Source organism: Malaclemys terrapin, chromosome 7 (genome assembly GCF_027887155.1).
Source record: "Malaclemys terrapin pileata isolate rMalTer1 chromosome 7, rMalTer1.hap1, whole genome shotgun sequence".
In the NCBI taxonomy this organism is placed as follows: Eukaryota; Metazoa; Chordata; order Testudines; family Emydidae; genus Malaclemys; species Malaclemys terrapin.
In genome coordinates this window covers 42,208,567-42,234,213 of record NC_071511.1, presented here as the reverse complement: position 1 = coordinate 42,234,213, position 25,647 = coordinate 42,208,567, and the positions used below count along the sequence as shown (strand labels likewise).

General features: G+C 40.4%; 2 protein-coding genes across 4 annotated transcripts in view; one reads left to right on the top strand and one right to left on the bottom strand.

The window, feature by feature from the left end:
* The window catches only part of IPPK (inositol-pentakisphosphate 2-kinase), a 102,678-nt gene extending 95,027 nt beyond the window's left edge, over positions 1-7,651 (top strand). Inside the window, exons 11-13 of the mRNA XM_054033769.1 lie at positions 4,316-4,418; positions 5,301-5,380; positions 7,412-7,651. Of these exons, the coding sequence (XP_053889744.1) occupies positions 4,316-4,418; positions 5,301-5,380; positions 7,412-7,637 (409 nt within the window). The 3' untranslated portion in view covers positions 7,638-7,651. The remainder of the gene's footprint in view (positions 1-4,315; positions 4,419-5,300; positions 5,381-7,411) is intronic.
* Positions 7,652-11,353: 3,702 nt separating this feature from the next.
* Positions 11,354-25,647, bottom strand: part of CENPP (centromere protein P) — a 345,180-nt gene continuing 330,886 nt past the window's right edge. For all 3 annotated transcript variants that reach the window (XM_054033777.1, XM_054033775.1, XM_054033776.1), the window contains 3 exons: positions 15,473-15,552; positions 12,954-13,045; positions 11,354-11,491 (listed from right to left, as the gene is read on the bottom strand). In XM_054033777.1, the coding sequence (XP_053889752.1) occupies positions 11,370-11,491; positions 12,954-13,045; positions 15,473-15,552 (294 nt within the window). In that variant the 3' untranslated portion in view covers positions 11,354-11,369. The remainder of the gene's footprint in view (positions 11,492-12,953; positions 13,046-15,472; positions 15,553-25,647) is intronic.

The following is a 25,647-nucleotide window of genomic DNA, read 5'->3' as shown; positions in this document are numbered from 1 at the left end:
AAGTTGCGAATGTTAATGACCATTAAAATGTTCAGCTCTATTTTTAAAAAGCTTCAGCCTTAGTATTTACATCTGACATAACAGTACTTCCTTTTTTTCTAATCACACAGCCCTTTAATTTCACTACTCATCCCCTTATTCTGATATGGGACTGGGTGTTAAGGCGGTACTGAAAGTTTTCACTGTGATCTTTATGCACCTCTATGCAAGCCCCACCATACCATTTTCATGGACCTTTTTGGTCTCAGCTGTCTCTCTAAAAGGCAAAAAAAATGGACACCGCACTTCAGATGGTGATGGCATTATCAGCCACTGTCAATATTTAGGAGCTTGGGTCTGCACTCTCTGCCTTCTTGCACTGTTTTTTTTTCCTGTGTAGTGTGTAGGCTCAGCAGTTCCTTGCATGTGAAGGTCTTTGTTCCACTTCTTGCCCATGATCTCTCCCCACTGGCCTACGCTTCTAACTTCTGCTTCCTGAGTAGTGCAGTACTACTAGTTACATAGCTCTGAAGAGGAACCTTCCCAAGGGCAGCTTGTTTGGGGGCCTATTAAACTTGCTTTGTTTCCTCAAAAGCTGGAAATCACATCTCCTTGGCTTGGGATTTAAGCAAAATTGCTCTTTTGCTTCTCTCTCAAGTAACTGCAAATCACAGTGCAGATTTACCAATGTAGATGGATTTCCTCTTAAACTTCACCCTCCTCACCCCTATTTTCATAATCTTTCGCTATACCATGGCTGTAACAAAGTAATACGTGAAGTGTCTCAAACCTTAATGTATTTAACTTGTCAAATGGAGGTATGAAAGTAGTATCCCCAGAAGGTGAAACTGAAGGACAGACGTTAAAGTAACTTGCTCAAATAGAACCCAGGTCTCCTGATTCCTAGTCTGTAGTCTAACCTGGTTGCCATCATTCAGATTTGTGGGTTCCTTGATACCATGGGACAGATCACTTCATTGTGCCTCACTCTGCTGTTGATACAAAGAGATGTAGCCTAATTTTTGCAGGCTGGCCAGGTGTGTAGACACAATACAGCACTGTACAAAATCTATTTTGAATCCTGCTGTTCCTGAATCATCTTTGGTATCTAGAGACCCATTATGTTGCCTTGATCTTCATGCTTTTCATTTTAGTGTCTAGATATGGAACTTCTAACTTCACCTTTCTTGTAACACAGCAGATAAACTTCTGCACAATCTAATTTGGGGGCAATTTTCTGGTTGATGTGAATATATTCCCATCTAGATTTCTTCTAGGAAAGATAAACAAGGCCCTGGGAATTGAAAAAGCAGGAAAGCTTGTTTTCCCTCTTTGAATCTATGAATAAAAAGTAGCTGTGAACAGATGAGATGTACTAGTTCTAAAATCTTGAAGGACATGGTGACCGGAAACAGTTCAGTTCACTAACTACAGATGCTACTTACTTTTGTTTAAAAAAATCAGCTCGTTTTAAATGCAAAATAGGTTTTGTTTTTTTTCTTTTATGTCTAAAACTTTAAGGTAGTTTTATTTAATACAAAAATTGAAAATGCTTTTGTTCATTTTTTAATTGAATTTTAATTTTCATCGAGATTGATACAAAATCACGAATAGTAAACAAGAAATGCACATTTAATGGAAAGGCTATATTTAGTTGGAAATCAACATGTTTTAATGCTTACCATCCAATGAGAATCACCTTTTTATTTATTTTTTTCCTCCCCCTTTTTAGGAAAAGAACTAAAAAATACAAATACAAAACATGAACCTCTCCCACTTCCCCTTTGTTTACCTGAGCTCTCTTTTGGGCAGTAAATCATGTGATAAAAGGAATTATTTCTTCACAGGGTGTGAAATTAGGCTGTGGAATTCATCACAGGAATTTAGTGCATGTCAAAGTGGGATTTGACACTTGAATGAATAAGAGTATCCAAAGTAGTTACTTTTAAAGTTTTGGCAGGGATTTGAAATATAATGCATTAAGATTTTAAGCCAAATTCTAACTATTAGTATTTAAGATGAGATCACTAGGATGTATGTAGGGGAGTTAGTTTATTCCACATCTGCCTACTATTGGGTTTTCTTAAACCTTCCTCAGATGCATCTGGCGCTGGCCACTGTCAGATACAGAATGCTAGACAAGGTGGAATCTGATATAGTGTGGCAATTCCTATGTTAAATTCTTTCGAGTGGTTGTCAAGGTGAGCAAGCTTGCAGCCTTGCAGTAATGAGTCCCTTGGTATTGTTCAACCAAGAAAGTTGACATGATTGTCTAATATTTCCTATCTCATGTCTAACACACTTTTTATGACAAGTTTCAGAGTAACAGCCGTGTTAGTCTGTATCCGCAAAAAGAAGAACAGGAGTACTTGTGGCACCTTAGAGACTAACAAATTTATTAGAGCATAAGCTTTCGTGGACTACAGCCCACTTCTTCGGATGCATATAGAATGGAACATATAATGAGGAGATATATATACACACATACAGAGAGAGCATAAACAGGTGGGAGTTGTCTTACCAACTCTGAGAGGCCAATTAATTAAGAGAAAAAAAAAAAAAAAAAACAACTTTTGAAGTGATAATCAAGCTAGCCGAGTACAGACAGTGTGATAAGAAGTGTGAGAGTACACTTTTTATGTCACTATTGAAACTTTTCCCCAGTTCATAATCTGATATAGAAAAATGTTTCCTCAAATTCTGCCTCGACTATACTGAAACAAATGTCACTCCTCCTCCTTTGAAAGAGCCAAGGCATATTTTAAGGTTGTGGATACCCTATTATCATGTTTTCTCCCTCACTTGATGGGCAGTTTCTCAGTGTTTTTAGTCTTCTGGGAGTGAGACATTGATATGTTGGTTACAAATTGATTTCTGATGGAATAGAAATAACTGGTAATGTGTGACTTATGCATTTCTGTACTCCAGTAGTAATAGCAACGGTCCAAGAGGACAGATATTTACAAGTTAATTACTTCAGTTAATTTAAGGCTCAGTTTTATGTTTTCCTGTAAATATGGGTAATGTGTTAGTGGAAAAAGAAGAAAACAAGGACCCAGACAGAACATATTTAAGTCCTTATAGGTAGTGATAGGTTCTGCTGTCCATCAGTCTAGTGGAAGAGAAATGGTCCATTACATATTGGAAACCAGTGAAGAAATAAAATAACCAAGTAAATTCTTAATTCCCCTGTTCCCATCCAGTTTGCAGGAGGTACATAAAGACGTGCTCATAACAATGTGAAATTCTAATATATAATTAACTGTTCAGTTGCTCAGTATAGTGCTTTTATAAGTGAGAACCTTCTGTGTTTGTGTCACTGCTGCTTGCAGTGAAATAGATGAGGAAGTTTATGGAGTGTAGCTCTGATGTGAAATTATTTTAGTAAGACCCTCTCTGAAACAGAGAGAGTGATGAAATACTATGTTAGTTTAGGCTGTAGAAATCCAAGATCAGTAGTTGTGTGAATTTACCAGATTGCCATCATAAAATGGTGACCTATATAGCAACTTGTATTGAACAAGTGCAGTAAATGCCTTCTGGTATCTGTTGTTGGGGAAATACTAAGCACTGAGAGTTAAACTGGACTTACTTCAGATGGAAAACCAAGTCCAGTTTGTTTTTGTAGTAGAAGATCACTCTAAGGCGAGGCCCTCTTTCATTTTGTATTGTCCTTTGTATTTCTTAAAATGTAACTTCCTTGTGTAATTTAGACACTATCCACAAGAGGGTAATAGAACTTCATTTGCAAAAGGTACTGTTTACTCTCTGAGCAGCTTCTGATATGTGGAAATCAACATTTTGATATATAACTGAAATATTACATGTATGGTGAGCAACCTTAATATTGACTCCTGCTAATAAATAGTTGGCAATATAACACTATACTTTGGCTTTCTTAAAAAGGCAGGCAACATAAATTCAATCTTGCATATTTTCTGATGTGTGCATAGATTAAGCATTCCATTTGTATTCTTTACCTGTATATATCCTTTCTAGCTGCTGTGCATTAGCACTAAACTAAAAACTTGTTCCCAGCTTGATATTGCATATTAGCCAACTCGTGCACTTATGGCTTCAGTTTCTTAGGAACTGAAGTATTTCATGCAACAAGTCTTTAGTAAAAATGCTGTTGCTGGGAGCCTCTGCAAACTGTGGAGAAAGATCTGCTGTTTCTCCATTTTTACAACATTGCAATTCTTCCCCATCATAATGCTGTTTTACTTTTAGTAAAGGTTTACCCTCACCTGATGAAAACATCTTTTTGAAAGGTTTGGGCCAGGAAAGATTGGAACTGGATCAGTAAAACTTCTTCCTGTTTTTTTGTACTTATTAGAAGTACATCACAGATAGATGGACCTTACAATGAAGCATTTTATGAGAAACTTCTAGATCTTTCAACTGAAGATGATGGAACAGAAGCATTTGCATTTACAAAGGTACCTTTCTTCAGCATGGGTGCTAAAGCTTACTTTATTCTGTCAGCTTTCATAAAGTATCTAATATATAATTAAGCTTGGCAGAATTTGATTTCTATTTTTTATAATTTTGATGGATAATTGATTTAAAGCATTTTTAATCTATTTAAGCTTTCAGAGTTGTGGGAAATTTTGGGGAGGTCAGACACTTAATAACAGAAAACACCCTTCAAAAAGTTAGATTTATAACCATTAAAAGAAATTGTCAACATCAAGAAAGTAAATAACCTTAATTCAATCAGCATTTTTCTTCCTTTAGTTATCTGTAAATTTCAATTACTGTCAATGGAAATATTTTTCATCAGTATGTGTGTTTACAGTGATAATGACTACCGATAATCTAATCTTTCCAAGCTTGTGTATACTGTAACGATCAATGAGAGAGAAAATCCGGTGAGATGCTGAACAGTTAAAATTCCCATTGAAGTGCTCATCCCCTTTGAAAATCAGCTCATACTACCACTTTTTAACTAAACAAAGGAGCTAACTATTCACAAATTCCTTACTCATTTTTAAATCACAGGGTACATTTAAATGAATAGCTATTTCACATTAGTTGACCTAGTATCATAAAATAAATATGTACTCATGCAAAGTGGTCTGTGTGAAGAGTTAACCATTTGTAACATGTGACACAGAAAAAATGTTAGTGAATATATAAAGTCTGAGAAGTAATGACCTCGGTATAATCTCCTCAACACCTGAAGTGATGATTACTTTACATTTTCATTGCGCATGCTTAGATAATGTACTTTGGCTTTGTATCTGTGACTGAGTCGAGAAATATTTGTACAAATGCTTTTATTATGGAGATAAGTCATTTTGTGTTTATCTTATGTATAGGTTCAGCAGTACAGAGTAGCAATGACAGCTAAGGACTGCTCCATCATGATTTCCCTTTCACCTTGTCTACAGGATGAATGGTAAGGGATTCTGAAAGACAGTTCACTCAGACAGCCAAGATTAAAAAAAAAAATTTCTATAGTTGATTTGAGTCAAATAATCTTCAGGGTGTTTCACAGCTGGGTTGCCCATGTTGACAGTGGGAATACTAATCATGAAGTTCTGATTAAAATATTTAGAATAGGAGGCTCAACCTTTTTTTTTAAACACTGAAGCTACATAGGGCAGAGGCTCTCAAACTTTTGTACTGGTGACCCCTTTCACACAGCAAGTCTCTGAGTACGACCCCCCCCCCCTTATAAATTAAAAACACTTTTGTTATATTTAACACTATTATAAATGCTGGAGGTGAAGCAGGGTTTGGGGTGGAGGGTGACAGCTCACGACCCCCCCCCCCATGTAATAACCTTGTTACCCCCTGAGGGATCCCGACCCCCAGTTTGAGAATCCCCGACTTAGGGCTTGTATTCACTGCAATTGTTAGCTTGAGTAACAGCACTCTAGAAGTCAAGTGAGAGCAACCACACAGCAAAACAATACTGGAGTTGGATTGTGATTAGATTAACTGCTGATGAGTTTGTTGTAACTTGAACTGTTGCATTCCCACTGCATTACTAGCTCAAGTATCAGCATCACTTGAGCTTCAACCTACCTTTTCTGACAGGCTACCTAGCTCCAGCTAGAGATTTTAATATGGGCAACTCTCAAGTTATAATTTGAGCTATCTGCTATGAGACACTCTTAATTTGGAGGCTGAAATCTGTTTCAAAGTCCTAATGTTGATATGCCTTTAAGGATAAACAAAAATGAATTACCTCAGTCACCATGGCAAAAGAGTTATGTTCTCATTCTTTATCACTGCATATCTTTTGATTCCTTTCTGGATATTAGGATTTATTCAATTTCTTATCATTAGGGTGGTAGAGTATTGGATGGAAGACATATTTGGTAGTGGCTGTGTTCATCCTGTGCTTGTCCTCTGATTTGAGGTATGCAGGAAAGCTGCTTTTGAAAATAGACAGAGCCAACTTAACCCTTTAAAGTGACTGACCTGAAGTGTCAAGTATCTTGCTCTCATTCTGTCAAAACATCAAGAGGTGCAACTTTTGTTGCAACCACACAGCTTTAGTAACTTAGTATCCATGTTGACTTTTTTTGTCAACACAACCCTAGTCATCTCCTCAGTCAGAAGCTAATTTTCCATGTGGATTAGTGCTGTTTGGAGGATAAACTCTGAAGAAGGTAATCTCTCTTCTCTAACTTATAATACTTGAGAAAATAAGAGAGAAAATTCTCCCATCCAAACCTTTTACTTAGATTTCGTAGGTCACTTCAGGGAATTATTTTCTAATATCATTGTTTTAAGATGTCTTCATAACACCTGAATGCTAGTTCTGACAGGCAGAAGGCAATTTTATTCGCTCAGGCCAGGACAATAAGTTGAACAAAGTAAGTTTCATACAGAGGAAGAAGAGGCTATTACTTCAGTTTAGTATATAAAAAGGATATTTGTGAAATGGCATTAACACTACCTACCTACCGTTATGTCTGTGCAGGTGATGGTTGTTTTTAGCTGTAGAAGTTCAGTGCAGTACTTCTGACAAACTTTTCATTTATACAAATAGCTTTTATTGCCAAAACCGCCAGTTGAGATTATTTCATTTAGCAGTGCTAGTGGTAGAGCAATTTAGGGAGATTTGGTTTAGATTGGTGTGGAAACTAACAGGAAAAGAATTTGCATGTGTAAATAAATGGTTTATTCATTCCTGTTCCCACATCATTTTGGACTGGAAAAACTATACCTGAGTTAAGAATGAACCCTGGCTGCTCTTAAAAGCTACATCAGCCGAAGTCCCAGTTTTCTGATCTACAATGCCTAATAAATATGGAGACACTGGCAATATACTGCATGTGATCTTTACATGTAAAGCAGAGTTATTTGTGATAAAGCCTTAGATAGGCACTGGGCTTTGAATTTCCACTAAGAGCATAAGTGGTCTGTTTGCTTTAAACAAATTGTCTTGCAACATTCCATTGGTCTTCTTTTTCAGCTCTGCTCAAAGGCCTGTCGTTCTGGCATCCAAATCCAGATTCACCTTTTCAGTTTCTGTCCTGGACCTAGATCTTAAGCCATATGAAAGCATTCCACATCAGTACAAACTTGATGGCAAGATAGTAAACTATTATTTGAAGAATGTACAGGCCAAAGATGATCCAATGATGTCAAATCTGTTCAAGGAGAGTGAAGACTGCACACTAGTTCTCCATAAAGTGTAACTGTTTCCTTAAGGTTATGGTTTAAAGTGAAGGGTTAATGAAATGTACTTACATTGATTTTCTATTATGTTCAGTGCATTTTTCAGCTGTGAATGTTTTTGCTTTAAGAAATATATTTTAATGGGTATGCCTTTCAAAGACATGGCATAGTACTAAAAAAACACCTTCCAATATATAAACTTAATCTGGAATGTATTCCATATTACAGAACAGATGTGTGCCGTACCCTGCAACAACATGACAAATCAACTTGATGTTTAAGTCCATGTTCTTAAAATTGAATGACTACTATGTGAAGCACCGAATGAAATGTTCTGGATTAATTCTCGTTTATTCTTCAGTGCAGAGTTAGGAATTTCCAGATACATTGCACTAATGCAGAAAGCCTGATCATTAACATGAGAATTACAGGATGGCCTTGCACCTTGTGCATTTTAACACTCAATTTTTTAAAACAAAAGCAAACCCTCCACTCCCTGCATTAATAAAACCAAATTTAAAATTAAGCTGCACTGAGCACATTAAAAATGCACTAAACTAATTCAAAATAAATTGCTGCCCATGTAATTTAATGTTTAAAAAACAAAACACACTACTGAATTGTATAATTGCTCTTTGGTGCTGGCTTGGTAGATCTTGCATGTTAGTGCAAATCTATTTTAAGCAGAGTGAGTGAAATTGAGAACTCCAGACTCTGCTTCCAAAAGTGTTGTGATCAGTCTGAAAAAGCTTTCTGTAACAATTTGTATAAATGTAAGTAGAAATTCACAAAATAAGGGATAAGGGTTAGGGATTTTACTAGGGAAGCAGCCTTGATTTTTAATTATTTGCTGGTTGAACATATCAAGCTTTGATCCAATGGTCTACACCGAGCTAGTCCTGCTAAATTAGTGAATCAGGAATTAGCTCTTTCTTAATTCAAATTTAGCTATAGGAATCGTATACTCAGTTTTTGTCCATGTGATTTTGGACTTAATTCAGATGCTTCTCAACTTTTTTGTGCATTAAACAGCAGCTAGCAAAGGCTGCTCTTGAATCAGGCTGTGACTGCAATGACATTTTCTTGAGAAAAAGGTTGACAGATGGTATCTGCTTTATCTTGTAAAGTTCATTGTAAGCGTAGATTGTGACTTTTCCTTGATGGTGGGTGTCAGTTAACTTTGTACCAACATTTAGCAGTGGCTTTAGTTTGTGTGGTAACAAGTTAAACACATTCTGCCAAGCTGGAGATGATTTGTGTGGATGAGGTGCTATTCCCTGATTCTTGTGAAGTTTAAAAGTGAAACAGGTTCAACTAGATCAAAAACAGTGGGATGAAACTATGTATTCAGAAATGTGGGTATTGTGGTATAATGAACTACACGTTCTCTTAGCTGTTGAAAAGCTTTCTTTACATTTCTTTGGGGCTCTCATACCCTAAGACTGTACAAGGAGATGTTGTTCAAGCCCATCTTGAAATGCTGCTATCTGTATACAGTAGGTATGTAATGGTAATAAGTTTCAAAATATGGAGGTTGTCTTAACAAGGACTTACCTCTCCCTATAAAGTAGTACAGTAGATTTATATTGGGAGCTTGAATCTAATGCCCTTTGTTTCATTGCATTTTATTTGAACTTCTTCAGAGTATTGGCTTTCATAAAAAATGGCGCCGTGTTCATTGGCAGGACCCAATGTACAATTCTGTGAAACCATGGCCCATTTGACAGTTGGGCCCAGAGTGGTGATAGTCTTAATGAAAACTTATTTATACAGCAGTATTGCTTAACACTTAGAAGTGAACCATGTTACTTTGATCCACTAAACCTACCACCAGTTAGTAATGTGCCTTTCTGGGGTGCAGTTGTTTGCTCTTGTTATATCCACAGCAATCTGACCTAGTTGTTGATTTATTGCAGTTTGCTGTGTGGCTAGCTGCAGTGTTGTAATAATATCATCTTCTGAGCAGAGAATTAAAAGAAAAGTCACATTTAATTCAAAGGGGTGGGTCATTTTTAGTCAAAATGATGAGTTGGCTACAGCAGGAAAAAAAAAAAAACTTACTGTAGTCAGGTTTATGCTGTAACTTTCCACTCTTGGTGTATGTACACACCATAGTTCAGTTTCCATGTACATGCAGGAAGCATCTAACTGTAGTTTGCTGCCATATGTATTTTAAAGAGGAAACTCGCTGGCACAAAGAATCAGGATTACACAAAAATAGTGAAATGGATGTAGTAGTATTAGTTAGTTCTGCCTGCTTAGCAGCAGAACCCCAAAACAACCTCTTCTATGTCTGAATAAGAAGAAATTTGAAATAAACTGCAGTCTGGCAGCATTTAATGCCTTCTGTTGCTCAACCACATACTTGTTCTGTGGGGGTAGGAAGACTGAATCAAGCCACCCACATTGGTGCTTCAGTTCAGTTATTCCTTGCCAGAACAGACTGAGTGACAAAATAGATGATTGATATTTTCTGGTAATGACTGACAAGCTTACTGTTTTAAAACAGGCAGGTCTAATCCAAGATCTACCAGCCTTACTCTGCTTTACGTGTGCATGTAAATGTGTGTACACTGCTTACTCCATCAAAATGTATGCCAGCTTATAGTTATGTATGCATACTTACACAATCATGTACTTGAGTTTGCAGAAGAACTCTTAATTGAAACTACTTAACAAGAGAGTTCTCCGTTTACATAAATTATAGCCTTTTTGGCCCCTGAGCCAATACAAATATTTACTCCCAACATATATGCAAGTACACCATTTTTAAGGTATCAGCGATTAATTTTGAGCTTGCCTGCCATCGCTTTCCCAATGTTTAAAGGCCTCCAAAAGTGAAATGAGGAGGTCACTTAACTATATGGAAACTTGCTGACTATTGCAGTACTTTTAAAGCGCCAGTGCAAAATTGACTGTTTTCCCCCTTTGAGAAATGCTAGACATTTACAAGTGAGCTAATACTAAAATAACTGATGGGCATAATGAGGTTGCAAGAAATGTCTTGAAACTGCTTCATATTTATTTGCAATGTGCAAAGTATCAAGTTGACAATACTCCTCAATGATGGTGCAAGCTTTCAGTGCTTTGAAACCAAACCATGATAAACAGTAATTAAAGTGCAACACTTTGTGAAAGTAGTAATGTCTATTCTGCATCGCCATTACAGAAGAAACAGCAGCTGTACTGTTTCACTAGCATTCACAAAATTGATTTCTAACCACCCGACGATTCTTCACAAACTGAAATTTGGCTATATTGATCATTTATTTCTGTACTTCTATCTTAATTGAGTAGAAGGAATATTTAAATACAACTTTATTCTGCTGTCCATGTCACTGTTCTCTCTGTTTAAAATCACTGTACTTTTTGTATAGAGCTGTGAAATGAAATGTCCACTTTTTATTGACTTGAATTTGACAGCACATGTTCCTGTAACCTGTTCTAGAAAATGTTAAGGACAGAGGAACCACTCTGGTACATTAATTCAGAAATTTAAATTTATAATGAAATTCACTCTGTAATTATTTTATTTGGCATTTTTGTATTTAAATTGCTGTATTTATTTTTCATGTCATGACAATTTATATATAACGTGCCATAATTGTACAGATAGCATGTTTTATGGGTATGGTTTTTAAATGGAAAATAACTTAATGTTTATATTCAATAAAATTATAGACTGCATAACTCAATATCATAATTAAAAGTATTTCCAAATTTCTACCAGTTATAAGTTTTGTAAGTGGTATTCATTTCTTCATGCCAACTGATTTGATCAGACTTTCAATGGAGGCCTCAATCCCCAGCAAAAGGAGCATATTTCTGAAGCACTGGGGTCCATTTTCAATAGCTGCTTTCTTATCCTGCAGGGCTGCAAGAAAAGATTAAATACAAGTAAGTCCTAACTACAGCAAATGTCCTGGGGCATAAAACCTAGTTAAGACGACAGTACTGGGCTCATGTGCCTTTTTAGGAAAATGTGACTGGAATTATTTAACACCTCTGCCAAGCAGCTTGAGTTAGGAACAAGTAAGTTCCACACTTTGCCACCTAATCATTTGAATAAGGGGTTTGAAGCCTTTGCTTTATTTCTGTTAGACTAATTTACACATCAAGATTAAGCTTGGAATAATTATGTATCCAGTTGTTTGCTTCTGTCTTTAGAAAAACAGACTGGTTATTCTCAAGCTTTAGAACAGCAGTGGAATGTAAACTAAAAATTGTTTGGTTAATACCCTTACAAGGAAAAGATATTCTGAACTTCTTGCTTTGCAGTAAGGGGTCATATCTGAATAATTTTCATGTTTCATTACGACATTGCTTCATCACTATGAATTAACAAAATAAACATAGCTTGTGGAAGCTGCAGCATCTCCTCAAGCTTCCTAGACACCCCTACAGAGCCTGCCAAAGTATTATTGTGGTTTCTGGACAACTATCACAAACCTTCTCTCTACCAAATGTGCTGCCATCAGATTTCAGATAGCTCATGCTTCCAAATTGACTGATATTAAGCAGGTAGAAGCTATGTACAATTGAGGCAGAGGAGGAAGTACTGTAACACATTACAGTCACTGTATAAATAAATACCTGTCTAACAGTCAAAGGCAGTTAGATTCATAAACACAAAGCAGTTCCATCAAATGTTTTTGGAATGTGTCTTCAATGAGACAGACTTCAGTGGCATATAAAATAGGTAGCAGAGAAAACAGGCTGCTTCTCTTTGACTGACATTTCCACCATACCCTGCAATACACAATAATGCCACTAAACTTGTCAGGGGATCATACTTTTTTTTTCTAACTTAAATTTGGTATGAGAGAGCAAAACGAATTAAAAAGCCCAAAGTTTCACTTAGTTGTTGAAGTTAAAGCAGCACAGCAAGCTAGATGAACTCCCTCCCCCCCCCTCACAAAATTGAGCTTTGACAAGAATTTTTTTTTTTTAAGGGGTCGGGGTGAAATGTTCAGACTCTAGGTTAACAAAAGTTGTTCTTGGCCTGAGCTGCCATTACTTTCAAAAAGCATTACCATTACATACCAAGCACGTTTTTTAAACAGGGAATACTTAGGCATAAACCTATGTCTACTATTAGGATGATACAAATGTTTTTGAAACTGATGCAATAAAATGCCAGGTCTTTCATGTCTGCAGCCATTCCTACACTACCAGTCAAAATAGGTTCTGCTAGATCTGCCACACATCACAAGTTAGAGCATGAGCGAAGTATGACATACTCTGAGTAACATGCGCTATATTGTGAGTCCAGGACACAAACTATTTAAAGTCAGTAATAGGGGAAACACCTTTAACATATACTACAGACACATTACCTTGCACTGGTATTCTAGGCAGAAGATCCAGGACAGGTGTAACTCTCCCTTCTTCATCCACATATATTTTCCAAACAATCATTAACTCAAACCTGTATCATGCATATTGGGAAGCACCTTATTTAATAATAATGCACAAAAGTAGCTTGTATTTTTCTATGCTGAAGTTTTCTTCAATGCATAATTGTTTTCCTGCAGAAAATAACTTGTCAGAAAGTTGCTGCAGTTACATCTTTTGCTCACCAGGGGCCACTGTGGAGCTAGAACAGAGCAGCTGCTTCTGGGCCATAACCAGCTGCAATAGGGAAGGGGAAGAGGCTGCCTTCCTGAAGGCAGTAGAGCCAGGTCAGGATAGACAGCATGGGGCTGCTGGGGGTGTGTGTGTGTCACAGACTGGGGTTCATAAGGGCTAGTAGGGGAGGACAGATTGGGGCAGGGGCTGAATGGGAGTAGAGGCACAGGGCCACAAGGATGGGGGAAGGGGCTGGCTGAATGGGAGCACAGACACACATGAGTGCAGGGGGTACATGGGGACAGGTAGATGTGCGTGCCTGAATGGGAAAGGCTAGGGGTCAGCCAGGGTCTGTATTGGGGCGGGTCCCTAACAGTCACTCCCACCACACCCAACAACCCTCCAGGTTCGCTTCCAGGCTCCTCCCTCTCCCTCAGCTCCTCCATTACACCTGACTCCCCCAAACCTTTGCACTGCTTCTGAGGGGGGTGGGGGTGGGAAATAAAGTTATGTAGTGTAGTTTAAATGCATTACTCAAAATTCTGTATTTATATGCCTAGTAAGGAATCTAGTTGTCAATGATAATTTTTCATTGTCTGTATTGTAACAGGCATAGTTGCCAACAGATATTTTGAAATAAATTACCAAAATAATTGAAACTGACATTATTTTGACAAATTAAAATATGTGCAGAATTTTTTTGGCACAGAATTCCCCCAGGAGTAACTAATAAAGAAGATTAGGTAAATCTAAATGTAGTATAATGAGAAAGATTGGAGGACAGGGGAAATGATCACCTCCAACTTTGTGTAGTTCTGGTTTCCCTGTATAAGTTAGCAAATTAATACCTTATCACTTTCATAAACTGAGGGAAAAATTATGTTTTAAATAATCATAGTGCCCATTATTTATTTCTTTTGCATTAGAAGTAATAAACACTCACACATCCTCTGAGGACCCTATCAATTATTCACTATTATAAAAGCAAAATGTAATTCAAGCAGCTTACCCCTCCTACTGAGCAACAGCACATAATGAAATACTGATACCCCCACACATCACCCTGCTCCTCAGACCCTCCTAACTCTTTGTGCATGAGGGGAAACAAACAGGCCCTGCAGCATGACATAGAAAATTGGCAAATCTGGACCACTCAGACCAGGGTCAGGAAGACATTGCTGAATCCCAGGCCCTCATGGAGAATTCCTGCCAACTGCCCTGTCTGTTATAGCAATAGGGATCTAGCTTCAGTATCTCTTCTGACCACAACTGTGGCAGGGTATCACGGGAGAGAACAAAGATGGAACAAAACTGCAGTTTCTAATTTGAGACACTTCCACTTTAAGGTATAATGTGTGGCAGGGGCATGTTTTTGATTTGAATTTTAGGGTCCCAAACCTTTCATTTTGGGTTTGTTTGTGGGACAGTCCCATAGTGGAAGATACCTGGTTCTGGATTGATGCACTCAGCCTTGCAGGAATTTTGGACCAGATCATTAGAAATGTTACAAGAGCAGGTATTATATGAGATTTCCAGTGTCTTGAGCTAAGATCTTAGGAGAACACCTTAGATTTTACCCAGCACTGAATCCAACTTTGAACTTGGGCTACAACGAGATTTGAAACTGCTTCCTTGGCCCATCTTGACTCTTAGAGCTCTTAAATGTACAGAATTGGGGCCAAATCCTGCTCACGTTACTGACATGGCTCCATTGACTGAATTGAATTACTGTCATCAATAAGATGAGCAGGATTCAGCCCCTGGTTCACAAACAGTATTTGTAATGGAATATGGTTGAAAACATCTCTGTTGCAATGTAACTGATTATGATGAAGTCTAATACTAGTATAACTTATTTAAAATGTAATTCAAAATCTAAAATTCTACTGGAGCCTCCTACCATCTCTGTCTAAAAAAATATACAGCATAAAAGAGATAAAGGGTTCTATAAATTAGCAACATATAGTTGTCATCCCCAGAAAGGCCACAGTGAAATAGCTTGCGCCACATGCTCTTTGCTTCTTGTCTCCCATGATTTTTGTATGTGTTGCATCTATGAAAAGCATCACACAACCCCATGGTATACACTAGGGCGATAGGTGACTTTCCTTTATAAAATAAACAATGTAATTCTGAGATTAAACTACCTTTCAATGTGTAAAAGTGAAACTGAAAAACAGTTCTTGCTGGATTTATCTCCAGCTCTAGAGACAATTAACTCAAATTTCAGGTTTTGTTCAATTCTTTTTAAATACAGATATTAATAAGCATCTTGAAATGGTCTTACCCAGAAAGTTCAGGGCTCCTTATAACCAGGTAATCTCCAGACGGTCCTTCAGGAAGTGTTACAATATCAGGATATTTGGCCTGTTAATAAAAAGGGAAATAAGAATATAACCACACAAACTGGCTTCAGCATATACTTTTTTTCCAGTTACGATTGGTCTTAAGAACTATTAAAGACAAAGACTAAAAAGTGCTAAATTTATACTGAAGTGTATTGCAAAGCTCTAACAATGTTTAGACAAAATCAGATGTATGTAAGAGCAAAATGTATATTAAATGTACAAAACAAAACCTTCATTAATATACTCAGTTTGTTAGCATTGTGGCATGTCCATCACCGCTCCTTTTTTTTTTTTCCAGTAGTGATTCTCCAAAAGAATGAAAACTCAACAAAATGTATTAATTTCATTGTTGGTTACTCAGATCATTTGTTTATTAAACATGTTTTAATGTTTCATCTTTTCTTAATACTTAAAATGTGAGTATCAACACAATAAAACGTAAATAACAGAATTTCTCTTCTAGAATGACGGGCCAAAACTAGAAGCTATTTCTCTCCTTGACATTAAAACATCTTAAATTGTGGGGAAGCTTGGTAACACTCCAGAGTCATTTGCATTTAAAAGAGGAGGTTATTATCTGTAACTGGAGGTTCTTCATGATGTGTGGTCCCTATCTGTATTCCATTGAGGGTTTACACCCCTGCACCATGTGTCTGGAGCCAGAGAATTTGAAAGTAATGTCCATTAGTCCGCGCATGCGCCCTGGCTCGCTTCATGGTTTCATCCGAGGTGATGAAGGGCATCTCCAGTTCCTTTTCCACTGCAAATCCAACAGATCTGTGCAGAGGGGAAGGAGGGCAGGAAGTAGAATACAGATAGGGACTACATATCTTTAAGAACCTCCTGTTATAGGTAAGTAACCACCTCCTCTTCTTCAAGGATGGGTCCCTATTGTATTCCACTGAGGGTGATTAACATGCAGTAACTAAGTCAGAGGAGGATGCAAGGATGAAGCTGGAAGGGTTGAGCAAAGGACAGCTGGACTGAAGAAGGCAGCTGCCGCTGAGTCCTACACCAAGGCATAATGTGTAGTAATGGTGTGTACTGATCTCCTTGTAGCTGCTCTACCTGTTCTAGAGTGGTACATCATGGAAGGAGACCACATTTGAAGCCTGAGCTCTCATAAAATGGGCCCACACCCCAGAGTGTGGAGGCAGACCAGGTAATTGAGAGAGTGTAATGCACCCCAAAATCCACTTGGAGAGTCTGTGTGTGGAGAGTGCCTGACGTTTAATTCTTTCAACTATTCTAACAAACAGTCTGGGGGATTTCCTGATTGGTCTTGTCCCATCGAGGGAGTGGAGTTGTCGTCCTTCTTCAGAGTTGTGCTGCTTTGGGAAGAAAACAAAGTGAATGGATTGATTAACATGAAACTGGGAAATGACCTTTGGCAAAAATTTGGGATGCAGGCACAAGGAGAACATCTGTATGGAAAGTCGTGAAGGGAGAAACTCATCATGGTCCCAAGTTCACTGACCCGTCTCGCCAAAGTGACAGCAATAAGGAAGGTGGCCTTTGTGGAAAGGAAGGCTATAAAGCATGATGCCACTGGTTCGAAGGGCCGTTTCATTAGTATGGATAGAACTAGGTTGAGATCTCACTGGGGAGTGATGGGTTGTATGGGTAGGAAGGTTCTGATGAGGCCTTTCCAAAATCTTGCAGTCAACAGGTGTATAAAGAGAGAATGTCCTTCCACAGGGGGGTGGAAGGCACTAATTACCACTAGGTGGATCTTGAGAAAGTTGAGGGAAAGACCTGATGTCTTCAGTGGCAGGAGGTAGGCCCAGGAGGAGGGGAATCCCCACTGCTTCTTGGGAAAATCCCTTTTATTGGGCTCAGGAGGTAAAGCATTTCCACTTGGCCCAGTAACAACACCTAGTGGATTCTTTCCTGCTGCTGGAGAGGATGTTTTGCATTTCTGAAGAACACTCCTATTCTAAAGATGATGCCCATCCAAATACCATGTTTTGAGGTGAAGCGCTGGTGGATTGGGATGTCTGATCTTGCCATCATGCTGTGTCAGTAGATTGGGGAAGGTGGGAATGGGCGGACATACAAAGGAGGTTGGGAAACCAGAACTGTCTGGGCCGGTCAGAGGCGAGCAGGATGACTCTTGCTCTGTCTCATCTGATCTTGTGGAGTACTCATGGTAGGAGTGGGAGAGGAAGGAAGGCATAGTTGATCTGGTCTGACCAGGGGAATTTGAGAGCATCGCCCTGAGAGTGGAGACCACCCACTGAAGCAGCATGTGCTGCATTTGCAGTTGATAGAGGAGGCGAAGAGGTCTCTGGTCAGAGTCCCCCACTGGTCAAAGATGTGTCACACCATGGAATCGTGGAGTTCCCACTCGTGGTCGATGACAAACTGCCTGCTCAGCAAGTCTGCAATTACATTCTGAATCCCCGGGAGATACGCTGCAGATAAGAGGATATGGTGTGCAATGCACCAATTCCAGAGGTTGATTACTTCTAAACAGAGAACGGTCAAGTTTGTGACCCCTTGTTTGTTGATGTACCAAACAGTGGTGGCGATGTTGTCCAACATAATAAGAACATGATGGGAATGGGTGAATGGGAGAAATGCTTGACATGCCTTCCTTACAGCCTGCAGTTCCAGAATGTTGATGTGCATCATGGATTCCCAAGGAGTCCATGTTCCCTGCAACATGTAATTTGCCCAGGTGCTTTCCCCAGCCTACAAGTAATGCGTTGGTGATGATCGTCTTGTTCAGGGAGGAGGGGAGAATGGGAGAACCCGTACACAGACCTGGCATGGGTCCGTCCATCAGTGAAGGGAAAAGAGTACCGGGGGGTAGGGGCTGTCAGCATGAGGTTTGGGTGAGTAAACCATCTGGAGCCACATCTGGACGTAGCGAAGATGGAGACGTACATGCATGTGGCCAAGGAGGGATAGTCACGTCCTGACTGGGACAGATGAATTGTTGATTACGAGGTTTACGAGCTCTTGCAGAGCCTGGAACCTGTCCAGCAGTAGGTAGGCTCGTGCTATGATCGAGTGGATAGAGGCCCCTATGAAGTCTAGGGGTTGTGTCAGTTCCAAGGTTGATTTTTTTTAATGTTGATGTTGATGCTGATTCCAAGGGAAGAAAGGAGGACAACTAACATGGAAGTTGAAGCTTGGGCTTCGCATCTGGATTGTGCCACCTGGAGCCAGTTGTCAAGATATGGGAATACAAGGACCCCATAATGCCTGATGTAAGCTGCCACAACGGAGAAAACCCTGATGAAGACTTGGGAAGCAGCATTGAGTCCAAATGGAAGAACCCTGTACGAAAATTATGTGATCTGATTGTGAACCTCAGGAACCATGTGTGGGCCAGATGAATGTCCATGTGAAAGCAGGCATCTTGCATAGCAAGAGCTGTAAACCACTTGCCTTCTTGTAATGATGGGATGATCGCTGCTAGTGTGACTATACAAAACTTGGGCTTGCAGATGAAGTGATTGAGAAGGTGGAGGTCCAGAATTGGCCTTCACCCGCCTTTCTTTTTAGGTATCAGGAAGTAAGTTGAATAGAACCCCGTCCCTTGATATTCTGGAGGAACCTGCTCTATCATTCCTCTTTGTAGTAAGGAGTTCGCCTCTTGAGTGAGAATGCTGATATAAGAGTGTTCCCTGAGGAGACATGGTGGGGGGTGGAGGGACCTGTGGATGAGGTAGCATGCTGAACTCAAACATAGACATGGTGGATGACATTTAGCACCCATTTGTCTGTTGTTATTGCAACTTCAAGCTGGAAAAAAAGAGTGCTAGATGACCCCCCAAGGGGAGTGGGATGGTTGTATGGCAGTAGGCAAGGTGGTTGACAGTTCTCTAGAGTTTCTAAGAAATATCTTTTCTGTGAGAGCTGCATGTGGGAAGAGGAAGGCTGTGAAGGTGGACCCAGAGGGTGAGATCTTTGAATCTTTTGATGCTTCCATGGTGGTTTGTAAGGCATCTGATGTAAAATCTGGGATGTCCTGTAAAGTTGTATGGATGGCGAGCAAATTTACACTTTCGCACAGGTGTGTAAATATCCAAGGAATGAGGTGTAGCTCTTGAGGGTGTGGAGGGAATCATCCGTTTTCTGGTTTAAAAGCTCTGATTCATCGAAAGGGAGGTCTTCAATGGTATTTTGTATTTCCCTGGAGAAACCAGGGGCATGGAGCCACAATTCCCATGACAGAACTATGCCTGTAGCCATAGAGCAAGATGAAGTATCTGCCACATTGACAGCTGATTGAAGTGATGTCCTTGACACCAGTTTCCCTTCCTCTAAGATTACCTGGAAGCGGGCCTGGTCTTGCTGCAGCAGTTTTTCAACAAATTCCTCCAGTTTGCTGTAATTCAGGAAATCATATCTGGCAAGTAATGCCTGATCATTCGAAATCCTGAATTGAAGGCTGGCTGAGGAGAAGACCTTGTGACCCCAAAAATCCAATGCTTGCCCTCCTTATCGGATGGAGTGGAGTGTGGATGTTGCTGTCTGGACCGTTCCTTTGCTCCCAGACCACAAGTGAATTGGGGGAGAGGGGTTGTGTCAGAAAAGAAACTCAGACCTCCATAGCTGGTACATAATAGCATTTTTCTGACCTCTTGGGGATAGATGTACATATGACTGCTGTATGCCATTGCCAAACTATTGTAGCTGGCTCGAGGATAGCATTGTTGATTGGCAGAGCATCTCTACCCGGCGTTGATGAGTGAAGGCTGTCCAGGAGCTTATTCTAAGTGTCCTGGATCTTCTCCAGGGAAAGCTCTCTTGCCACTCTTTATCTCCTGGAACTGGTGGAAGTCATTTGGGGGAGAGGAGAACACTAAAGTCACTGCTGAGGACGATGGGAATCTGCTCCAGTGGTACCATCAGAACTCGACTGAGCGGCTCTTCTTTCATCATCAGCTCTGAGCATCTACTTGAAGGTGTTTGAGATGGGGAGGCAGGTGAAGTTTCCCTCATGGAACGGGTGGGTTCTGCAGGTGGGGTATTGGGGCCTGGCTCCCCAATAGGGCCAGCACGATGGAGCTGGAGGTGCTGCAGTGGGCCACATGGTGGGGGGACCAGTGGCTCCATGGCTGCAGGACTGGAAGCTATTGCCATGATGTAGGTGGCCTCTTTGGGTACTCGTAGTAGCAGTAGGGGATGGGTGGTCCCTGCCCTTCATTCGATTCCTACGAAGATGAAAACTTGGACACCAGTTCCATTGGTGGTCCATCAGAGCTGGTGGAAGTGTGTAGACAGTTGGAGCAGGGGGCGAGGGGTACCTCATCTGTGGCATGTCCTGAGTGGCAGATATTGTCTCCCAAGAAGTAGAAGGTCCCTGAAATTGTGGAGACCTCAGCTCTCCCAGGGCAAACACTTCCTGGGGATCTGGCACTTTTCCCTAGCTCCCTGTTGTTAAGGGTACTTTCTCTACCTGGAACCAGTATCAGATTGGTGGTCTTTCCTGGAGTGCGCGAATCTTGTACTTTATGGGGTGACAATGTTGATGGTGTATGCGGTTTGGTACCTGGTACCAGCAGATCCGGCAGCTTGTGCGGCCTCTTCTTGAGTTTGTGCGCTTTATAGAGTGTGCTCTCTCCCCATGACTGGAACTCATGGAAGGAGCATCCCTTTTCTTAGGTTTGGAGGAAGATTTACTGCTATGCTTGTGTATGCTTCGTTACCCACCAGCATGGGCTCCATAGTGGTGGTACTGTTGGTGCCAGACTAGGAAACCATAGGCAGAGGTGCACTCCTGGTGGTCTCAGGCTGATGTACAGGGGAGGTTCCCTGACTTGGGTCCAAATGTCACATGGCAGCTTCCATGAGGTGCTTCCAGAGGAGAGAGCCTGACCTTCTCAGATACGGCTGGGGAAGGACTGGCAGATACTGTGTCTGGGTGTAATGTTGGCTTCTCCCAAGCAGTAGAGACAGCGTTGATGTCCGTCACTGACTGAGAAGGAACGCAGGCAGGAGGCACAGATTTTAAAGCCTGGGGTCTTTGGAATAGTTCAGTACCCACATGTGGTACGGAGGTAGAAAGGAGAGGGTATTTACAGGGAAACAAACTCCCAAAGTCCCAATTGTACTCCTATGAAACTATGAAAAGCAGTGCAAACAAAAACACTATAAAACTAACTATATATAACCTTTCAAGGTGCATCACATGCAAGAGGACAATAATAGTTCCAACCCAGACCATGCAGTGGTGAGAAGGAACTGGAGATATGTCGGTCTGCCTCACCCTTTATCACCTCAGATGAAACCATGAGGTGAGCATGGTGCATGCGCTGACCAACTGACACTACTTTCAGATTCTCCAGCTCCGGACGGATTGTGTGCATGTGTAAACCCTCAGTGGAATACAGTAGGGACTATCACTCAAAGAACAATAAAAGCATGCTTTTAGTCAAGTATTTATTTATTTATTTATTCAAATTTCTAAAACATAATAATGGGCATCCATTCTGTGGTCTGGGTGCCTATCTTGTAAATTAAAACCACAACAGAAGGGAAAGACTGCCCATAAATATATCCACCTCACCCATGCTATGCTCAACAACCTTTATAGAGAAAAAAGACACGCTTTCCAGCATGTTTAGAAGATTAAAAAATCTGGGACCTGGTAGACCAAAATGAGGAGTGAGTACCAAATCTTGTCCAGTTCCCTCTAGTTTATATTGAGGGTGCAACAGCTTGAGCATCTCTACTGCTCTCAGTTGTAGCAGTATACCATGTGAAGAGAAAGAGGAAGGTGCCTGAAAAGCTGTAAAAGTAAGGCTAATGTGGGAAAAGGTGCAGCATCTAAAGCAGGGGAAGGATACAGGAGCAAAGAGAGAGAAGACAGTAGGATGTGACAAAGGAAAAAGGATGTAACGGACTGATAAGTGGTGGGACAAAGCTATGCAGCTCCTTTACTGGCCACAGAAAGAGTTGTTAGCAATGTTGTTGTGGCCATATCGGTCCCAGGATATTAGCGATACAAGATGGAAGGGGTGCTCTCTTTTACTGGACTAACTTCTGTTGGTGAAAGAGACCAGCTTTTGAGCTACACTGCTCTTCTTCAAGTCTGGGGAAGGTACTCCGAGTGTCACAGCTAAATACAAAGTGGGAGAGATTGTTTAGTATAAGTAGTTAACACATTGTGACAGACTACACCCCTGTATTCACAATCTTATACACTATTGTAATAATCTTTGAACAAAGTATGCCTTGTAAGGTATCATTTGAAAACTTACAATTTACTGGTCAATATTGTCCTGATAAAATATGTGTGGCAACACTGTATGTGAAGTTATAAAATTAATACATGTTCTAAACCCCAGAGACCTGCCCAAACAAAAGTTGGTAAACAATTCTGTTCTAAATAAAGGAATGTGTGCTCTGCTTAATTTTCATTAAATCAGTAGACAAAGTCATTAAGCAGGAAGGGACGGCAAAGGGAATTCAAACAGTTGAAAACACCAGTAGGGAATATCCTGCCATATAGACTCTCTGGATCCTGGTTCTCAGCTGGAAATGTTTTTCAAGAGGGGGACAGAAACTATAAAAAGGAGAGATAAACATCCCAAGGCACCCCTCCTCTCTTTCCCTACCCATTGCATTCACTGTGCCTGAAGAGACAAAGGAAGCAGTCATTGGACTTTGGGAGATGGTTCCTGACCTGAGAGTTTGGCCAGTAATCTGCTGGAGCATGTGGTGAAAAACTTTGCTTGAACGTAATAGAGTTTGTTAGGCATTAGTAAATATCTTATAACCATATCTGACTTATGCCTCATTAGTTGTACTCACTTAAAATCTCTCTCTTTGTAGTTAATAAAATTATTTTACTGGTTTATCTAATCAAGTGTGTTTAAACTGAAGTGTCTGAATAACTATTTGAGGTAATAAACTGGCATATTATTCCCTTCAAGATCTAACATTTAAAGTATTTTTACTGTCTACAAGAAGGTTGGGCAGTACAAGACATACATTTCTTAGGGAAAATCCAGGACTAGGGGCCGTGTTGGGGTCACTCTGCATTATGAGCAAGGCTGGTCAGAGCCAAGTGTAACCCAACTGTGGCTGGTATGCTGCAGTTTTTACACACACACACACACACACACTCTCTCTCTCTCTCTCTCTGGATGTGGCTTGCTTGCTCGAAGGCTGTTTGTGAGTGGCCTAGGTGGGAGCTAGGAGGCATTGTAAGGCACTCAAGGTTGCAGGTCTGGACTGTGCTCTGGTATGCCACAGATATTCTAGGGGACTGTTCCAGGTGAAGTGGCCTGTTAATACCCCTGTAATCATAGGACAAAACAGGGAGGTTAGTGTTAAACCTAAACCATCCCTGATCGGTGTTTGTTTAACCTGTTCTTAAAAACCTACAGCAATTCCAGAGCTTAACAACCTTTATAGTTAGAATGTTTTTCCTAATGTCTAACTAACCTTAATCTCTCTCTCTCGTGCGTGCTACAGATTAAGCCCATTATTCTTTGTCCTACCTCCAGTGGACACAGAGTACAATTGATCACAGTTCTCATACATATTTGAGTCTTAAATATATTTGAAGACTTATCAGCTCCCCTCTGTCTTCTTTTTCTGTGACTAAACATGCCCAATTTTTTAACCTTTCCTCATTGGTCAGGTTTTCTAAACCTTTTATCATTTTTGGTGCTCTCTGGACTCTCTCCAATTTGCCCACCTCTTTCCTAAAGTGTGGAGCCCAGAACTGTACACTGTACTCCAGCAGAGGCCTCTTATTGGCATCTTGTTTGGAAGTAACAAAGGGTATAATTTTCTGTTGCCAAATAATTTTTCTCAAGTGTTGGAGAGGCTTCTTTAGTAAATTATGGACATGCGGAAACTTTACAATGTGATCCTCTGATCTTGTGAGAAGTTCAGGTGGTTTGGATTAGAAACAGAATAGAAAACATTAATATCTCATTAAGCATTAATATCTCAATAGCCCCTCAATAGAATCTTTCCCTGACACCACAGCCCTGAGGACTGGGGGGGCTAACACATAAGCCACCATAGTAATTATGGATATAAAATGTGATCACCCTACAAGGAAGTTAAAAAGTAGAAAATCTGGTGGATAAATTAAAACAACAGATTAACACTACATAAAAGGTGTAACAGTAAATTTAAGTATGGAGGACTAAGAAGGGATGCAGCTGCCCCGCCCCCCCATTATGTAACTATTAAACAGACTGCATACACAGGAAAAAACATCTGAACTACCTTTGGTAATAGAGAGGTTCTTAGAATTTTGGATTTAAATTTGAAAGAATAAGTAAAAAATTAGCTTGAAAACAAAAAGATCTTGAATCAGAACAAAATGCTTATTTTCTCAGATATGGAAATGAGCACAAAACTGAAGAAATGGGAAATATTTCCCATAAGTAATCAGTCACCAACACTAAATATTGAAGCAATATTTTTTCTAGCACTTAGGACACAATAAAATGCTAAACTAGTACTTCTGGGATGCTGAAAGCACAAGTCTATTAGACAAGACAAAGCAACTCAGGTGTAGCCTGACCACCTTGCTGTCATGAGTGATTGGTGTTGGGACAAGATTCCATTGTTGCCATTGCTGACATCATCACACCAGGCCAAGAACATTTTGAAATCCCTAACCTGATGAGTAATTCCCTGTGGTTACTCGGGAAGCTATGTTTTCACTCAATCAAACAAGCTGAGAAATGACTGTTAAACAGAGGGTGCAAATTGCCAGGTAGACTTCAAATTTTTTTTGGTATACAAAGCTCTGCAGGAGTAAGGTTACCATATTTTAAAAAAACAAAAAGAGGACACTCCATGGGGCCCCGCCCCAACTCTGTCCCGGCCCCACCCCAACTCCGTCCCTTCCCCAAAGTCCCCGCCCCCTCCCTGAACGCTCCGCCCCCTGCTCCTCCCCCTCCCCTGCTTCCCGCGAATCAAGTGTTCGCAGGAAGCCTGAAACAGGCAGGCAGCAGGTAAGCTGGGGCGGGAGCGGCGGGGCGCGAGGAGGCGCAGCCCAGTCCGGCCGCGCAGCTCTGGCCCCGGCATCTCCAGCCCGGCTCGGCTTGGGAACTGGGGCGCCAGCCCCGGTTCCGGCTGAGCAGCTCCGGCCCGCCCAAGTGACTCCAGCTCAGCACTGGCCAGCGGC